Raw genomic sequence first — 17,859 nt, 5'->3', positions numbered from 1 at the left:
AGCTCCATAGAAAGCTAGTGCAAGCTCATTATGTACTGGGGAAGGCAAGCCCCTCAGAAGTGGGGTACAGAGATAGAAGAAGGGCCTTTAGGAGGGTGAGTCAGCAGCGTGTCTCAGGACACATGAAAGACCTGTTCTACCACTCGCTGGCTCTGTCACATCGGGGAAATTCAGATTTCTCATCTGTGAAGTGGGGAGGTTGGATTTGTTGGTCTCTTGAAGTCCTGAGATGTATTGAGGTAAAGACTCAGCATCTTCTCCAGCACAGACCACAGTCTGAACGTCTAGAAATTACAGTGACAGTCATTGATCTGTTCAGCAAGTACTGATTAAGCACCTGTGTTGTGTGAAACACCGTTGTACACACTGGGATTTCAGCCATGAACAAGATGAAATCCTTTCTCTCATGGAGCTTGTTTCTGAACAGAGAGGCCGACAACAGCCGAACACACAAATGAACAAGTTAATTAGGAGTATGAGTAATTGCTGTGAAGATGGTAAAATAAGACAGTGTGGCAGAGGGTGACTGCGTATTGGAGGAGGGGCCGGTGGGGAGCCTGTCTCCTCTCTGAGGAGGTAATGTTCCAGCAAGACCTGAGTTGAGCCAATCTGGGGGGCACAGCGGACTACTCAGAATGAGCCAAAAAGACCCTCAGGAAGGAGTGAGCTTGATGCATTCACACAGCAGAAAGAAGGCTGGTATGACTGGTGGGTGAACAAGGAATGATTAAAAATTTGGATTTTATCACAAGCGTTTAGGGAGTTTTAAGCAGGAGAATGAAAGGGAAAGTCTGCTCTACATTATAATTTCTGGCAATTCTGTAGAGAATAAAGCATAGGGGATCCAGAGGTGAAGCAGAGATTAATTAGGAGGCTATTGTAGTTATCATGAGAGATAGCAATCATTGGACCAGGAGTAGCAGGGATGTAAGGAGTAAGTAGATAGATGAGGAATGTGTGTAGAGGTTTTGAAAGAAGGACACACAGGAGCAGGTCCCCCCACCCTCCATCCCTGCCAAGACCAACATAGATTTCACGATCTTCATATATAAGCCAAAACTCTATTTATGATAGATTCTACTGTTCATTTGTTGATTTCTGGTTTAGGAATGCAGAATACCATGTTTTGGTATCAAAAATGGTAGTTCACTTTTGAGTTGTTACAGAAAAGCTTGGTAAATAGAGGAACACTAAGACAAGAATCCATTTCTTGGCCCCAGTGGCATGGATTCAGAACAAGTTTAACAGCCCAAAGTGTCTTTCAAAGAAATAGCTTTTCCTGGGTCCAGAATCCAGGAAAGACTGACCCTGCTTGGGTTGTGTGTCACTCCTGAGCAAAATATTGGGTCTTGGGGTGGGAAAGTGATGGCTGAAGCTTCCTTTATGTCCTGCATCCCATTAGTAGAACATGAAAGAGGGTCAGGGACATTTCCCTCAAGGCAAAAGTATAAGCTAGCAAAAATAATATGTCTATGAAGATGCCTTCATTTGGATTTCTCAGATGCCGCAACCCCTAGGAATGTCTGGCCAAAGGTCATAGCCAGGCCTAAATTTTAGCTTCCTGAAACTCTGTCCCATTCTTTTGTCTTCAGAGGAGCTTTTGTTAAAACCGAAATACAAGCTGCCTATTGATAATTTTTCCTTGTTGACTTCTTTATGTGTTTGTTTATTTAATATATAAAGTAATTTTAAAAACTCTCAAGATTTCGCCATGGCCTAGCCTTCAGTATTTTCTTTAGACAATGCAGGACATCACATACCCCAGCACCAGTTTCTGTGTATCAAGCATAGCTAACCTGAGAGCCCTGTTCTTATCAAGATGGCCCCAGATTCCCATTCACTTAACTACACGCCTGCCTAACAAGTCTAAACGGAAACTGTGGGCACAGAGATTTTCCAAGCAGTTCTGGATGCAGAATGGGATGCTCCGCTTGCTCTACCCTAGCAGGCTCCCTTCACTTTTATGCTCAGAACTCAAAGCCTCAGGGACACTCCTCTCATGGATCTGTTTTCTGGGAAGAAGACTTAGAGGACTGAGAAATTTCTTGAGGCCCTTGAAAATGGTCAGTTCACAGAAGTCTAGGCTATCTACCTAGGACACATTGTTGGGGTCGGGGGATGGTGCATTGGTCCTGTTTCTCCAGGCCCTTAGAACTTGGTTCCTCCTGGCTCCAGCTATTTATAAGCTCCCAATCCCCTGCTTTGCTTAGGTTTTTTCTCTCTAATCCCAGGAATTTTGTTCAGTTCAACCCATTTATTGAGTGGCCTCTACAAATAAGGCCCTAAATGTACAGTCTGAAATTCATCTTCTTTGTGCCCTTTTATATTCTCCACCTAAATACATCTCAGATAGTTAACAAAAAGATTGGATTGGATGTGTAGGTGGCTCAGTCATTAAGTGTTTGCCTTTGGCTTGGGTCATGAACCCGGACTCCCAGGATCAAGTCCTGCATCGGGCTCCCTGCTTGGCGGGGAGTCTGCCTCTCCCTCTGACCATCACCCCACTTGTGCTCTCTCTCTCAAATAAATAAATCTTTTTTTAAAAAGATTGGGTTAATTTATATTAACGTGCAATAAACAATATATTGAATCACTCATTCAATAAACATTGATTGAGCATCAGCTTAAACCAGGTACTCTTAATAAGCACTGAGATCGGGGCACCTGGGTAGCTCAGAGGGTTAAGCCTCTGCCTTTGGCTCAGGTCATGATCTCAGGGTCCTGAGATCAAGCCCCATATCAGGCTCTCTGCTTAGCAGGGAGCGTGCTTCCTGCCTCTCTGCCTACTTGTGATCTCTCTCTCTGTCAAATAAATAAATAAAATCTTTAAAAAAAAAAAACAATCAGCCCTGAGATGGCAGTGATTAAATTTCCCGGCCTCCTCAAGGAAGTTACATTCTAATGGGGGAGACAGATAGTAAATAAATAAGTATATAATATGCCAGTAGAATGAGTGGAGTAATTTTTTTATTAACATATAATGTATTATTTACTTCAGGTGTACAGTTTTGTGATTAATCAATCTTACACAATTCACAGCGCTCACCATAGCACATACCCTCCCCAGTATCCGTCACCCAGCCACCCCATCCCTCCCATCCCCCTCGAGTGAGTGGAGTAATTTTAAAACATTAAGCAGGCCTGCTAACGGGGGAGAGAAGAGTATGTGTATGTGTGGGGGCAGGGGCTATCTTAGAAAGGTTAGTTGGGAAAGGTGCCTCTGAGCACCTCTGAGCAGACCTGCTTTTGTAGTGAGGGAATGAGGGAGGTAGAGACAGGTTTACAGAGAAACCTTTTTGGTAGGATTTCCAATTACATGAACTTCTCATCAAAAAATAATAATGTAGGGGTGCCTGAATAGTTTAGTCAGTTAAGCATCTGATTTCAGCTTCAGGTCATGATCTCGAAGTCCTGGGATTGAGCCCCACATTGGGCTCCCCGCTCAGTGGGAAGCCTGCTTTTCCCTTTCCCTCTGCCCCCAACCTCTACCTCATGCATGAGCTCTCTCATGCTCTTTCTTTCTCTCTCTCTCAAATGAATAAAATCTTTTCAAAAATAGTAATAACATAGGGAAGATTTGTATGGAATTTGGAGATGGAGGGCCTCTCCAGTATAGAGCTATAGGCTAGACAGCTGCGCCGTACGGACTCTCCTGTCCCCTGCCGGTTGGGTTCATGGTTCTGATCCCTTGCCTAGTTCCTCACCACTGCCCTTCCCCAAGCTCCTCATCACCTGACTGTTTTCCCGTTTATGTCACTGGTAGAAATTTCAGCTTGGCTTTCTTCTCAGCTACCACTTATAGTCTTACCTTGATGGTAATGCAGATTCTCCCGTCACGTTGCCCTGGGCTCTTCTGAATAAATTGCCTTCCCTGTGACTTGGAAGAACCTACTCATTGTCCAGCCCTGTGGGTTACTATATAGTTTATCATTCCACTGGGACACTTCTGAGAACAGAAGGGGCACTAGGGGCACTGTTAATAATTATGCTGGGCCTACAGGTATAGACTGGGACTGTCCTCTGCAAACTGGGTGATTTCACCATAGATACGCGGTCCTTGTCCCAGTTAGTTCCAGACACAGGTGAACCGAGACTACCCACTGCTAGCATCTGACCAGGAGGCTGAGGTCGGGCTCTGGACATGTGCGTCCAGAAGTCAAAACAGAGGTCATCACTCTTCGGTCACTTGCCTTATTTTTCACACTCGGGCCTATTTTTCTAGTTTCCATCTTAGTGATCCCTCAGTCTCCACCCTGACACACCCCTCCACTAGTTTTTGTTCCTCTTCTGATAATGGACAGAGACTTCCTAAACCTCTTTTGTCTCCTCCTTTAAGCTGCTACCTGAGATGAAATGTAGACGGTTCTGTGTCCAGGTCTGAGACTGCTGTCCTCAGGCCCAGACACCCTTGCAAACCCCTACCAGGCCTGTGTGTTTGCCCCTCTGGAGCAAAGATGGAATCTGAGGAGCTGGGCTTCTAGAGTTAGAGTTGAACTGATTGCCCTTCCACCTCCTCAGGACACTAAAAATATCCAGAAATATGGTGCATTGCTTCTTTACAAAGTTATATGCTAACAGGTTAAAGAGATTCAAGGGACATGATAAATACTCATGCTTTTTTGAAGAAAATTTTATATACTAAGATCAGTCCTCAAAATTGGGAAGTAACATCCAAAAAACTTCTATAATAAGATGTAGCTGGGTTATTTTTACCCTAATAACAACAGTGACATCGTATTGGATTCACATGTACTTTGCAGTACAGGTTCCATAGTACTTTAGCTGAATTTCCAAAAAGTTCTGAAAGCTGGGGGTAGGAGTTCAAAGTTTGTGGCAAGTTCGACAGCAAAACCTGAATTTGAATTGGCCTGAGTCTCTTAGAGTCTTTATTTATTCTATTTAATGTGAATGTTCATGTTTTGCTACAGAAATATTACTATGTTTGGTTACTTCCCCAAACTTCAACAGTGGTAACTGTTAACTGTGTTTACCTTGGGTATCAGTGGCCCAGTTGATTTGGATTTTTACTATTTCCTTCTAGCTTTCCGAATACTACATTCACCGCATTCCCAGAAGCCGGGAGGTTCAGCAGTCCTGGCTCTCCACGGTGCTCACCACCCTGTACTCCATGTGGCTGTCCTTTCCCCTGACTCACAAAGTGAAGCCAGATTTGGTACGTATAACCATCACTAAGGGGAGGGCAAGTCACACTCCTGTACGTAGATCCTTTATTTGTAATAGACCATAGTGTTTTCTTCACCAGCTACAATTTCTCAGTGTGCCAGATTTCAGACTAGACCTTTTACTAACGTATGCTAAAATTTATCACACAATGCACTTTGCTGAAAGAGGTGAAATATTTGTCTTCCCTTTCTAGCTGTAACTTGAACTCTAAATTTGCCCTCTTCTGCCCCTTCTCTTTGTGGTGGTAAGCCCCAACATAACAGTATCTTTAACCAATTTGTCATCCTATTCACCTGTGGTTTCTGAGCCAACATCATGTGCTTATCAGCTAGAAGAGAGCCAATTGCTTATTCCTTTTCAGTACTTTTTGTTTTTGTCAAGACTCTCTTACCAGATATGGTATGTAGTGGGATGAATGTTTTACACACCCAAATTTTTATAGGAAAATAATACAGGAAATAGAAATATAAAAACTTAATGACTATGCTGTATTCAACCTTACTTTCCTTATCTACATTTTCTGTGGTCTTTAGGATGAAGTTCTGTTATTAAATTCCAAGTGCAATTTAGTAGACAATGGAGGGCAATAGATATGTTATCATGGTAGTGTACACAGTTCTTAAATACTACTTTCATTCCTATTTTAAGGCAGTATCCATTAATTTGCATAGCCTAGAAGGAAACTCTTTATTTGTTCTCCACATACACGAGTTCTGGCACAGTGGATGTTCTCAAAGTAGCTGAACAGAAGTGTATTTAGCTTGATTTTGAAAGATCTCTATGAGTTTGGGCATTGCCCTTCATAAGCTGGATTTACAGTTCAAGTCTCTTCTTTGGATGAGAATTTAACTGAATGTAGTATTCGAATGATACTGCGTGAGTAGGTTAGATTGTTTTTAAATGATTTAATTTACAAACAGTGAGATACGCAGCTCTTTTTTTCCTAAATTTTATTTAAGTAATCTCTATACCCAACATGGGGCTGGAACCCATGGCCCTGAGATCAAGAGTCACATGCTTTCCCACCTGAGCCAGCCAGGTGCCCCAAGAGATGAGCAGATCTTAAGTGTATAGTTTGACTGTATCCCTATCAAGATACACAACAGTTCTGTCACCCCAGAAGGTTTTCTCCTGCTTCTTCTCACTCAACTTCTGGTCCTGAGCAGCCACTTTCTGATTTCTGTCACTGTAGATTAATTTTGCTTATATTTATCTTTAAAAATTTGACAAAGTGAATTTATTTCATAATCTCCCACCACATTTTTAGTATGTAGAATTTAGATATTTCCCTAAAAGATCAGTATTGCCCAGAAAATTTTATTTATTTCTAAAATTCAAAAGACAGAACAGAAATCAGGAAAAATGTCTTGACATTTTCAGCAGGAAATTTGGATTTATATTTACTACATCACTAGAGGCATGGCCACCATCACTGGCAACAGCTAGCTGGAGTGTGGTTTAGGACTCTAAAGGGTTAAGGCTCAGAAGGAAGTAGTGACTGGTGGATGATGTCTGCCGTGGGACAGAGGAGCTCCGCTGACTACCTAGGCGAAATATTTGATACCCTTGTAGCGGAAAGAGTAACTGGTGGGACATTAGGACACTTGGTCCCAGACCCACTTTGGCTTTTATATCATTTTCGCCAGTTTCCTTCTGGGCCTTATTCTTTACCTTAAAACGAAAGGATTGTACTAGATATCCTCTCAGTTTCCTTAGTCTAAAATTTTATGAGTGCTATAAATTTGCTCGTAAAAAGTGGAAGGAAAAAAAACTATTATGTTTCTAAAGGAATAAGAGTGAAAGGGGCGGGGGGTGTGAAATTTTGAACTGAGTAAGTTAAAAAAAAACTGTTTCAAACCTGAGCATTATCCAGTCAGCTGTTCTGACACAGTTGGCCTCACAAAATTAATTTGCACTTAATGAAATCCCCTTTGCTTTACAGAGAAAAGGTAATTGTTAAGAGGCCTTTTTTACTACAACATGTAGATCTCTCCTGTGGTCATCCTTGGATTTCTTATGACTTCTGTCACAAAGCTCTATTTCTTCTTTACTTGTTTAAAAAAAAAAAAAAGTGAAAGAAAAACCCACTCTTGAAAGGGATGGCAGCATCCTACCTTAAATCAGTAGAGTTATCTTAACAGCGAGGTGTCTTTCTGCTCTGCTGTAAAGTGGGCGCACACCTGTGTCACCTGTACCACTCAGCTGTCTCTGTCCCTCACTGTGCCACTATAAAATATAAACACAGGCACTTTCTTTATTGTTCCAGAATGAGTGCTGAAGAATGGAACATTCTAATGTTTTTCAAATGAAAACCCCATCTGGTATATAATAGGTACTATTTATTGAGCACGCACACGTGCCAGATGTGGTGCTGAGTGCTCACATCCCTGCCACCTGAGGTAGGTACTGCTATTGTTCCCATTTAGTGAATGAGGAAACTGAGGCGCTGAGGCAGGTGGTTACTTGCTCAGAGTTCACACAACCAAAAAAATAACAGAGCTAGGACTAGAAGCCAGGCCTTACTGATTGCAAAGCCCAAGGCGTTAACCACTGAACTGTATGCCACCATTTCTGGCTCACACTGTGGATGCTGTGTTCATTCATTCCAATTAAGAATCAGTTGATACATTACGTTTTAAAATAAATTACATGAACTATCACTCCCCCTAAATAGTAGTATAAAATGAAAATAAATGCCAACAACTCAAGTACCTGCTTTCATAGCAGATTTAACACTGATGTAATTGAGTGATAACAGCATATATTTCAAAATTAAATGTCATGTGTATTTGTCACAATATTTTTAAAACAAAATGGATAATAAAAATAGGGGGAATAATACTGTTATAGGAAGTATAATTACAGAATTCTACAAATGAGATTGACTTGGAAAATAAAAAGAAGTTTATATTTACCAGTTTCCTGTTACAGAAATATGTATAGATAAAACCATTGTGAGGATATGGACTGTTTCGTGTCTTAACTGACTTTTTGGATGAGAATAGTAATCCAAAACCTTAGGTCATTTTAAGGAAGAAGTGTACGAGTCCGTTTGTTGAGTGTATATTAAAATTCATGCTTGTTTCATTCAAGCCAACTATTAAATGAAAAGCTCATCTTAGAGAAAAATTTATAAACTCTGTTTTGGAGACCTCAGTCAAATCTCTATCAGTAAATTGGAAAGGATGGTTTCTTCTTTTACAACATCATCAAATACTTTTTAGGTGGTTCTGATACTTCACACATCATATTTTGTAAGAAACAGGGTTTTGTCAGCCATTTGTGAATAGACGTCATAAGTTCATAAGACTATTGTTGAGTTTGAAAAAAAAATGGAACCAAAAACAGATCAGTAGTTGCCAGCATCTGGGGATGGCAGAGGGACTGACTACAAAAGGACGTGAAGGAGCTTTTGGGGGGTGAAAAACTGTCCTATATCTTGATTATAGTGATGGTGGTTAGTTGATTGTATGTGTTTGTCAAAACTCAGAACTGTACACTAAGAAGGATAACTTTTACTGTATGAAAATCATATTTCAATAAATTTTAATTTTAAAAAAGATGAAATGGATTAAAATATGTATCGTCGCCAAAAGCAGCACCTTTGGCTTCCAGTAGTCTTAAATGTGGCATTTCACGATCTCTGTGATCTTTTACTGAAAGGCATTGCTTACTGCTCTTGATACTAATCACCCCAGTGTTTATAAGGCCTAGAGAAGTGGAGCAAATACCTGAGTTGACAACATTTGTCTAAAATTTCAGACATAAAATGCAGCACCTTTGTATAAAAAATATGGGTCCAGGAGCATGAGTAGTAGCAAAAATGACATTTCATCAAAGGAGCTGAGACCTCTGGTCATTCAATCACTTATTATTCACTTATTATTGTCTGTTTTTTTCTGTTACCTTGGAATCAGCAAATAGAGTTAGTCAAATTTGGAATCCTGTATTATGTTTGATTTATAGACAAGTCCGTCCTCAAAGTGGTAGTTTTTAAAAGGATACAGCAAGTGCCTGCTGTGTGCTATTTCTCCACTTGGATATCTAACAGGCATCTGAAACTTTCTTGTCCAAAATAGTAGATATTTCCCCAAATTTGCTCTAGTGAAATCCCTGGAAGACGTCTTTGATTCCTCTTTCCCATACCCTACTTCCTATGTTCAATAGCACATCCTGCCAGCCATGTCTTTGCAATCTATCACCTGTGTTTATTTCTGTCCATCTTCACTGCCACCGTGCCGTCCAGCACCCCCATTGTATGATCTCTTGACCTGTCTGCGTGTGGAAGGAAGTTCGTGACCACCTGCAATTTCTTTACCTCTTAACAATCAATGTAAATTTTTTAATGTAATTTAGATTCTGTTACTTCACACTTAAAATCCTCCAGTGGCTTTCTATGCTGTTAGAATAGAGTCCAAACTTAGTGTAGCCTGCGTGCTCCGGCCCTGACCTGCTTCTTTGACCTCTTCTCCTCTCTTCCCTTCGTTGACTCTATGCCAGCCACACCTGCTGCTGCCTTTTAAAAAAACAAAACAAAAAACCCAGCTGATTCATATCTCAGAGCCCTTGTACTTGCTGTTCTGTGTTTGGGACTCTTTACTCCTGATATAAACATAACCAGATTTGAGCTCAAATATTACCTCCTTACAAAGGCTTGACTCCTAGCACTTCTCCAGCTAACATCCGCATCCCTCGATCACATCATCCTGCTTTATTTTCTTTGTAGTACTAATCCCAATCAAAGTTCTCTTTTTTTTGTATTTGTTGTCATTCCATAAGGAAGTGTGCCTGTCTTGTTCACTGTTAGGAAACAGTGCCTGGGCCATGGTAGCCTCTCAGCACATCTCCTGTTCCAGTCACTGTGCTAGTTACTCAGGGCGCAAACATCAGTGAGACGTGGGCCTTGCCCTCAGCTTACACTCTAGTGGAGGCGACAAATGGGAAAGTAATTGTAATTCAATATGCCAAGTTCCTTAATGATAGCAAGGGAAAATTGCCATAAAAGTATCAGAAGAGGATGTCAGTGGTTCGTTCATTCCCAAATATTTGTTGAGGATATACTCTGCCAGGATTTATACTGTGTGTGAGGCGTATAAAAGTAAGCACAGTAGACAGCAGTCTTGCCTATAGCTGGATTGTGATAGTGTGATTAATCTTCTCTGGGGAGTGGAGTAAGGTTTCAGAATAGAGATGGCATTTAAGCAATGGTGGACAAAAGTTAGAGAACAGAAAAAGGTCATTTTAAGAAGAGTGAAAGATTAACAAGTCAGCTGAGTCAGAGAATCACATAATGTACATAAAGTTGAAATCTTTAGACTTATACCTTTAGTAATTGGCATTTTACATCTAATATTTTATTGTTACTACAAATTAGTACCTGGAACTTAAGAACTTAGTACAAGTAATCAGTAGTCATTTTTACAAAGCTAAATATCATAGGTACTGTTAAGATGACATATTGGGCTTTTTTCTTTAGAATCCCCACAAACAGACTTTTCTCATTGAAATCCCAATAGTTAAAGGAAATAACTACTTAACCATTCTATTGATTATAACATTGATTCATGAGAATGGATGCACCTAAAAGTCATATTTTTAAAATCTTTTAGAAAAATAACTTTGATTGGGGGGCGCCTGGGTGGCTCAGTTAGTTAAGCGTCTGGCTCTTGATCTCAGCTCAGGTCTTGATCTCAGGATTGTGAGTTCAAGCCCTACAATGAAAAAAAAATTATTGAGCTACTCCAGTATGCCTGGCACTCTCCTAAATACTTTACATACATTAACTCATTTAATTTTCCTAACAGTTTTCTAACATAGTACTCTTTATATTCATCCAAGAGATGAGAAGCCCAACGTCCAGAGAGGTCTAAGTAACCAAGGTCACTGAGCTAGTCAGTGCAGTTAACTCTGGTTCTCTTTAGAAGTGTGTCGGTATCTGCCAAAATTAGCTAACTTGCTCAACTCAGAACTTAACTAGTCTTTTTTTTTTAACGTCTGTATTGCAGTAGGCACTGAGGGGATTAATGCAATATGACCTATGGCCTTGAGAAGCTTTTTATTTAGTTAGCTTCAAGAAAAATAAACAACAGGTAGACATGAAATGGAGAGTAATTCTCCTGGAAAAAAACGATTTAGATCAGAAATTGTTCTTCCGTCTCTGCAGCTACAAGCTTATTCTGCTACTCAAGATATTTTTTTTTTAAGATTTTATTTATTTATTCGACAGAGAGAGATCACAAGTAGGCAGAGAGGCAGGCAGAGAGAGAGAGGAGGAAGCAGGCTCCCCACCAAGGAGAGAGCCCGATGCAGGGCTCGATCCCAGGACCTTGGGATCATGACCTGAGCCGAAGGCAGAGGCTTTAACCCTCTGAGCCACCCAGGCGCCCCTCGAGATATTTTTTTTTTTTTTTTTTTTTTAGCAGGCAGAGAGAGAGGAGGAAGCAGGCTCCCCTAGAGAGCAGAGAGCCCGATGCGGGGCTCGATCCCAGGACTCTGAGATCATGACCTGAGCCGAAGGCAGCAGCTTAACCCACTGAGCCACCCAGGTGCCCCTCGAGATATTTTTTAAAAAAAATTTGGAACCGTTTTTTTTTTTTTTTTTAGATTTTTTTTTAACATTTTGGAATAATTACAGATCCCAAGAAGTTGCATAACGTAGAGGTTCATGTACTCTTCACCCTGCTTCCCCTAATGGTGACATCATGTATAACTGTAGTACAGTGTCAAAGCCAGAAAATGTATATTCGTGTGATACTGTTAACCGGACGATAGACCTTACTCACTTTTCACTGCTTTTTTATATACATCCATGTATGGTTGTGTGTATGTGTGTGTAGAGTTCTCTGCTACTTTATTCATGTACTTACTTGTGTAATCACCACCAAAATCAAGATTCAAAACTGTTCTGTCTCTGCAAAAGAACTCCCCTGCGCTTCCTCCATCCCTGTCTCCTGGCAACCACTGATCTGTTTCCCATCTATAGTTTATCATATCAATAATGTTCTATCTTTTTTTAAAGATGTTATTTATTTATTTGACAGAGACAGCGAGGGAGGGAATACACACATGGGGAGTGGGAGAAGGAGAAGCAGGGTTCCCACTGAGCAGGGAGCCCAATGCAGGCCTTGATCCCAGGACTCAGGAGCCCCAGTAATGTTCTATGAATAGACTCAGTGTGAAACCTTTTGAGATTGACCTTTTTCACTAAGCATAACGGTCTTGAGATTTATTCATTTTTTTGCATTTATCAGTAATTCCTTTTTATTGCTAAATAGAATTCCATTGTACAGATGTACCACAGTTTGCTTAGCCATTCATGCATTGAAAGACATTTGAATTGTTTCAGTTTTCTGCTGTTATAAATAAAGCTCCTATGAACATTTATGTACAGGTTTTTATATAGGTATTAAGTTTTCATTTCTGTAGGCAAATGTCCACAAATGAGATTGCTGGGTCTGATTGAAGGTTCAAGTTAAATTTTGTAAGAAACTGCAAGACTGCTTTCCATAGTAGGTATTACCACTTAACATCTTACTAGCAGTGTATGAGAGATCTAGTTTCTCTGAATTCTTTCTAGATTTTGATATTCTCACTATTTCATAAGTGATATGCCATTATGGTTTTAATTTGTATTTTCCTAGTTGCTAATGATCTTGAATATCTGTTCATGTGCTTGTCATTAATATTCCTTCTTCACTGAGAGGTTTGTTCATGTCTTTCTACCCATTTTCTAACTGAATTGTTTCTTTTACTTTTGAGTTTTGAAAGTTCTTGTCTATATTCTAGATATAAGGCTTTTGTGCAATATTGTGGTTTACAGATATTTTCTTCCAGGGCATAGCTTCTCTTTCCATCTTCCTAACAGGGACTTTCACAGAGCAGAAGTTTTTATTTTGATGAAGTCTCATTTATCAGTTTTTTATTTTGGTTGTCACATCTAAGAACTTGGGTGAAAAGTTCTAGATTCCACCTAGCCCTAGATTCCAAGGATTTCCTCATGTTTTTTTCCAAAAGTTTTACAGTTTTATATTTTACTTTTGAATCCATAGATCATTTTGAATCAATTTTTGTATAAAATATAAGCTTTAGATGAAGGCTCATTTTCCAATACATGTCCAGCATGATCTGTTTTAAAAAAAAAAAAAAATTTCCTTCCTCCATGGGATTATTTTTGCTTCTTTTTCAAAAATCAGTTGGGGTGATTTTTGACAGATCTCTGTCTCAAATAAATAAATAAAATCTTTTTTTTTTAAGATTTTATTTATTTACTTGACAGAGAGAGAGGGATCACAAGTAGGCAGAGAGGCAGGCAGAGGGAGAGAGGGGGAAGCAGGCTCCCCGATGAGCAGAGAGCCCGATGTGGGGCTCGATCCCAGGACCCTGAGATCATGACCTGAGCCGAAGGCAGAGGATTTAACCCACTGAGCCATCCAGGCGCCCCAAATAAATAAAATCTTAAAAAAAAAAAAATCAGTTGGGAATTTTTTTTTTAAAAATCAGCTTGGTATATTTATGTTTATCTGGTCCTGGAATCTCTGTTTCATTGATCTCTGTGTCTGTCCCTCTGCCAATACCACAGTTAAGAATGATATAGCTATATGTAGTAAGTCTTAACTTCAAGTCAAATGAGTTCTCCCATTTTATTCTTTCTTTTTTTTTTGTAAGATTTTTTTGTTTATTTATTTGACAGAAAGGGAGAGAGAGAACACAAGCAGGGTGAGTGGCAAGCAGAGGGAGAGGGAGAAGCAGGCTCCCAGCTGAGCAGGGAGCCTGACTAATGTGTGGCTTGATCCCAGGACCCTGGGATCATGACTTAAGCTGAAGGCAGACGCTTAACTGACTGAGCCACCCAGGCACCCCTATTCTTCTTTTTTAAAATTGTTTTAGCTATTCTAGTTCCTTTGCCTTTCTGTATAAATCTTGGAATGAGCTTGTCTATATGTACAACAAAATTTTTCTGGGATTTTGACAGAATTACATTATATGTATAAATTAGTTTTGAGGAAATTGACATCTCTACTATGTTGAGTCTTCCACTCCATAGCCAGGGTATGTCTCTCCATTTAATTTAGGTCTTCTTTTATATCTTTCATCATCACTGTGTATATTTCAGTATATAGACCACATACATATTTTTTAAATTAATATCTTGGTATTTCACTTTTTTGAAATGATTATAAATTATAAATGGTATAAGGTTTTTAATTTTGGTTTCTACATGTTTGTTGCTAACATACAGAAATACAATTGATCTTTGTTTTTTATCTCATATCCTGTGATCTGCTGAACTCATTTATTTAATCCTAAGAATTTTTTTTTTTAATTTTATTTATTTATTTGACAGAGAGAGAGAGAGAGAGAGAGAGATCACAAGTAGGTAGAGAGGCAGGCAGAGAGAGGAGGAAGCAGGCTTACTGCTGAGCAGAGAGCCCGATGCGGGGCTCGATCCCAGGACCCTGAGTTCATGACCTGAGCCGAAGGCAGAGGCTTAACCCACTGAGCCATCCAGGTGCCCCCTAAGAATTTTTTAAAAACAGATTTCCTGGGACTTTCTAGACAATCACGTATTTTTCAAATAGGGAAAATTTTTCCCTTCCAACCAGTATATCATTTTTTTCCTTTTCTTGCCTTATTGTACTGGCTAGGATTTCTAGTATTATATTGAATAAGAGTGATGAGACAGGCACCTTTGTCTTGTTCCAGGTTTTAAGAGAAATGCGTTCACTCTTTTACCACTAAAGATGATGTCGGCTATGGGTTTTTTATAGATGTTCTTTGTCAAGTTGAGAAAGCTTCCCTTCTGTATTAGTCAGGGTTCTCCAGAAAAATTGAACCAGAACCAATGGTATAGGATTTTATTCAGCCTGTTTGGTTCTAGTCAGGTCTTCAATTGGTTGGGTGAGGACCATCCACATTAGTAGGGAGAGCAATCTTCTTTACTCAGTCTGCTCTTTCAAATATTAATTTCACCCCAAAATACCCTCACTGACATAGCCAGAATGGTGTTTGACCAAATGTCTGGGCTCCCTGTTGCCCAGTCAAGTTGACATGTAGTATTAACCATCACAGCCTCTGTTCCTGATTTGCCTTAAATGAAAAAATAATGTCATTAATGACAGAATGAATTTTATCAGTTTTTTTTTGCATTGATTAACATGTATCATGTGATTTTCTTTAGCCTGTTAATATTGTGCATTACATTGAATTTCAAATATTGAAATACACTTGTATTCCTGAAATACATCTCATCTGATCATGATGTCTAATTCTTTTTATATATACCTGGATTTGACTTGCCAGTAATTTGTTGAGAGTTTTTATAATGATAGTCATGAGTGGTATTGGTCTTTAGCTTTCTGTTTGTGACTCTGTCCCATTTTGGGCTTGAGATAATATTAGCCTTATCAAATGATGGAGAAGTGTTTCACCCCCTTTGTTTTCTGGAAGACTGTTTAGAATTGATGGTAATTTTCATTTAAATGTTTGGTAAAATTCCCCAGTTAAGCCACCTGGCCCTGAAGATTTCTTTTTCGAAGCTTTTTAGTTGTGGATTACATTTCTTTAATAGAGTTTTCAGATTATCTGTCTCATATTAGGTGAATTTTGATAGTTTGTGATTTTCAAGGAGTTGTTCCATTTCATCTAAATTATTATGTAAAGAGTTGTTTGTGGTATTCCCGTATTGTCTTCCGTTATTGTCCCTTTATTTTTTTTAACAGCTTTAGGATCTATAGTTACATCCTCTGTTTCTTTCTTATATTGGCAAAGTCTGTCTTCTCTGTTTCTCTTTTTACATTTGTCAGTCTTGCTAAAGATTTATGAATTTTGTTGATCTTTTTAAAGAATCAGCTCTGGGGTGCTTGGGTGGCTCAGTTGGTTAAGCATCTGCCTTTGGCTCAGGTCATGATCCCAGAGTCCTGGGATCAAGCCCTGCATCTGGTTTCCTGCTCAGTGGGGAACCTGCTTCTCCCTTACCTTCTCCGTCTGCCTGTTCGTGCTCTCTCATCTCTCTCAAATAAATAAAATCTTTAAAAAAAAATAAAGAATAAACTCTTTGTTTCGTTTATTTTCTCTGCTCTTTATTATTTACTTTCCTCTGATTGCTTTGGGTTCATTTTGTTCTTCTTTTGGTTTCTTAAGGTAGGGTCTCCAATTATTGATTAAAGACCTTTCCTCTTTTCTAATATAAACATATACTGCTATTAATTTCTCTTTCAGCACTGTTTTAGTGTCATCATACAAATGTGGATATGTTGCATTTTCGTTTTATTTTGTTCCAAGTATTTTTTTTATGTCCTTTAAGACTTCTTTGACCCATGGATTTAGAGTCCTTTGCTTAATTTCTAAGTATTTGGAGATCTTTTTTCCTATTTTCCTTGTGTTACTGATTTCTAATTTGATCCCATTGTGGTTAAGAAATATGTTGAGGTTTGTTTTATGATCCAGAATACAATCTATCTTGGTGAGCGTTCCATGGGACTTGAAAAGAATGTGTATTCTGCTGTTGTTGTGTGGAGTGTTCTGGAATTGTCTGTTGCATGCTGTTGGTGGACGAAGTGATTGAGTTCGTCCGTATCTTTGCTGACTTTTTATTTAATACAACTACTGATAGCCATGGGAGACATGGAAGACTTTGTTGGCCCTTCTAAAACCATGGCTAAATAGTCCCATTGATACTGGCCCTTCATGATCTGTATTATGTCCTTTTTCCCCCAGTGTAATGGACATGTTGATTTCTCAGTAATATGAGCTCCTTGTAGCTCACTATTTGCATCTTGAAACCCAAAGATTTCTTCACTGTTGCATCGTCTTCAGTTTCTCCTAGGGGGAGGAGTCTTTGAATCAGTCTTTGAGTGAGTGGACTGATTTCATGCTCTCTTGAAAATATACTCCTGAGGGGAAGTTAGTTTGTTTCAAGGAAAAGAGAAAGTTGAATTTGAGAGATTGCTAATCATTTCACTGCAGTAAGAGGACTGCTTCTGTTGGGGGGAAAGATCTGCACAGTTCTCGAGGGCAAGGCTGTGTATTTTTGTGTTTCCCATGGTCCCTTCCTAGGAAAGTGCCTTCCACATATTTGTGGAATGACTTAAAAATAAATGAATGAATACTGGATGATGTGAGTCATCACAAAAACAAAGACGCCCACTCCCTAAACTGGTACTCTTCTCAGGCTTTATGGAGAGTCTGCAAAACCAGAAGGGTTTCCCGACTCCGCAGTGTTTGATTACTGGCTTCTTGCCAACCTGGCTGTTGTTAAATGAAATACTCAAGGATAAGAGCTCTGCATACAAAAATGAAACCTAATTTAATTTTTAATCAAGTAAAAAATAAATTTCAGATTCTACATGTATAACACATTGGAAAGAAATGGACCATTTCAGCCTAAAACTCTGCCTCTTTGCCTGATGCTGGTTTAATTCACCATGACAAATTTAGATGTATTTATTACATGTACACTCATGCTCTGTATGAAAGAAGGCCATTATTTTACTTAGTCATTTTTTCCCATGTTCCATACCCAGTTTGAGCTGTGAATGTCTAAGTTCAGTAGCAAATTGATGACCTAGAGAGTGGGTTATTGTCCGTATGGGATACTGTGATTTTTTTTCATTAGATATTTTCTGTGGTGAGCCACAAACTGGGTGGCACTGGGATTACCACTGTTTGCATAGTATG

At 39.3% G+C, this 17,859-nt stretch overlaps 1 protein-coding gene across 1 annotated transcript in view; it reads left to right on the top strand.

The window, feature by feature from the left end:
• Positions 1–17,859, top strand: part of LOC111143055 (ALG14, UDP-N-acetylglucosaminyltransferase subunit) — an 89,769-nt gene that overhangs the window by 29,072 nt on the left and 42,838 nt on the right. The window contains exon 3 of the mRNA XM_022496495.1: positions 5,042–5,173. Coding sequence (XP_022352203.1) covers positions 5,042–5,173 — 132 coding nt within the window. The remainder of the gene's footprint in view (positions 1–5,041; positions 5,174–17,859) is intronic.

This window comes from Enhydra lutris, unplaced genomic scaffold (assembly GCF_002288905.1).
Source record: "Enhydra lutris kenyoni isolate GAN:26980312 unplaced genomic scaffold, ASM228890v2 scaffoldscaffold9, whole genome shotgun sequence".
Lineage (NCBI taxonomy): Eukaryota > Metazoa > Chordata > Mammalia > Carnivora > Mustelidae > Enhydra > Enhydra lutris.
This window is presented reverse-complemented; position numbering and strand designations above follow the sequence as displayed.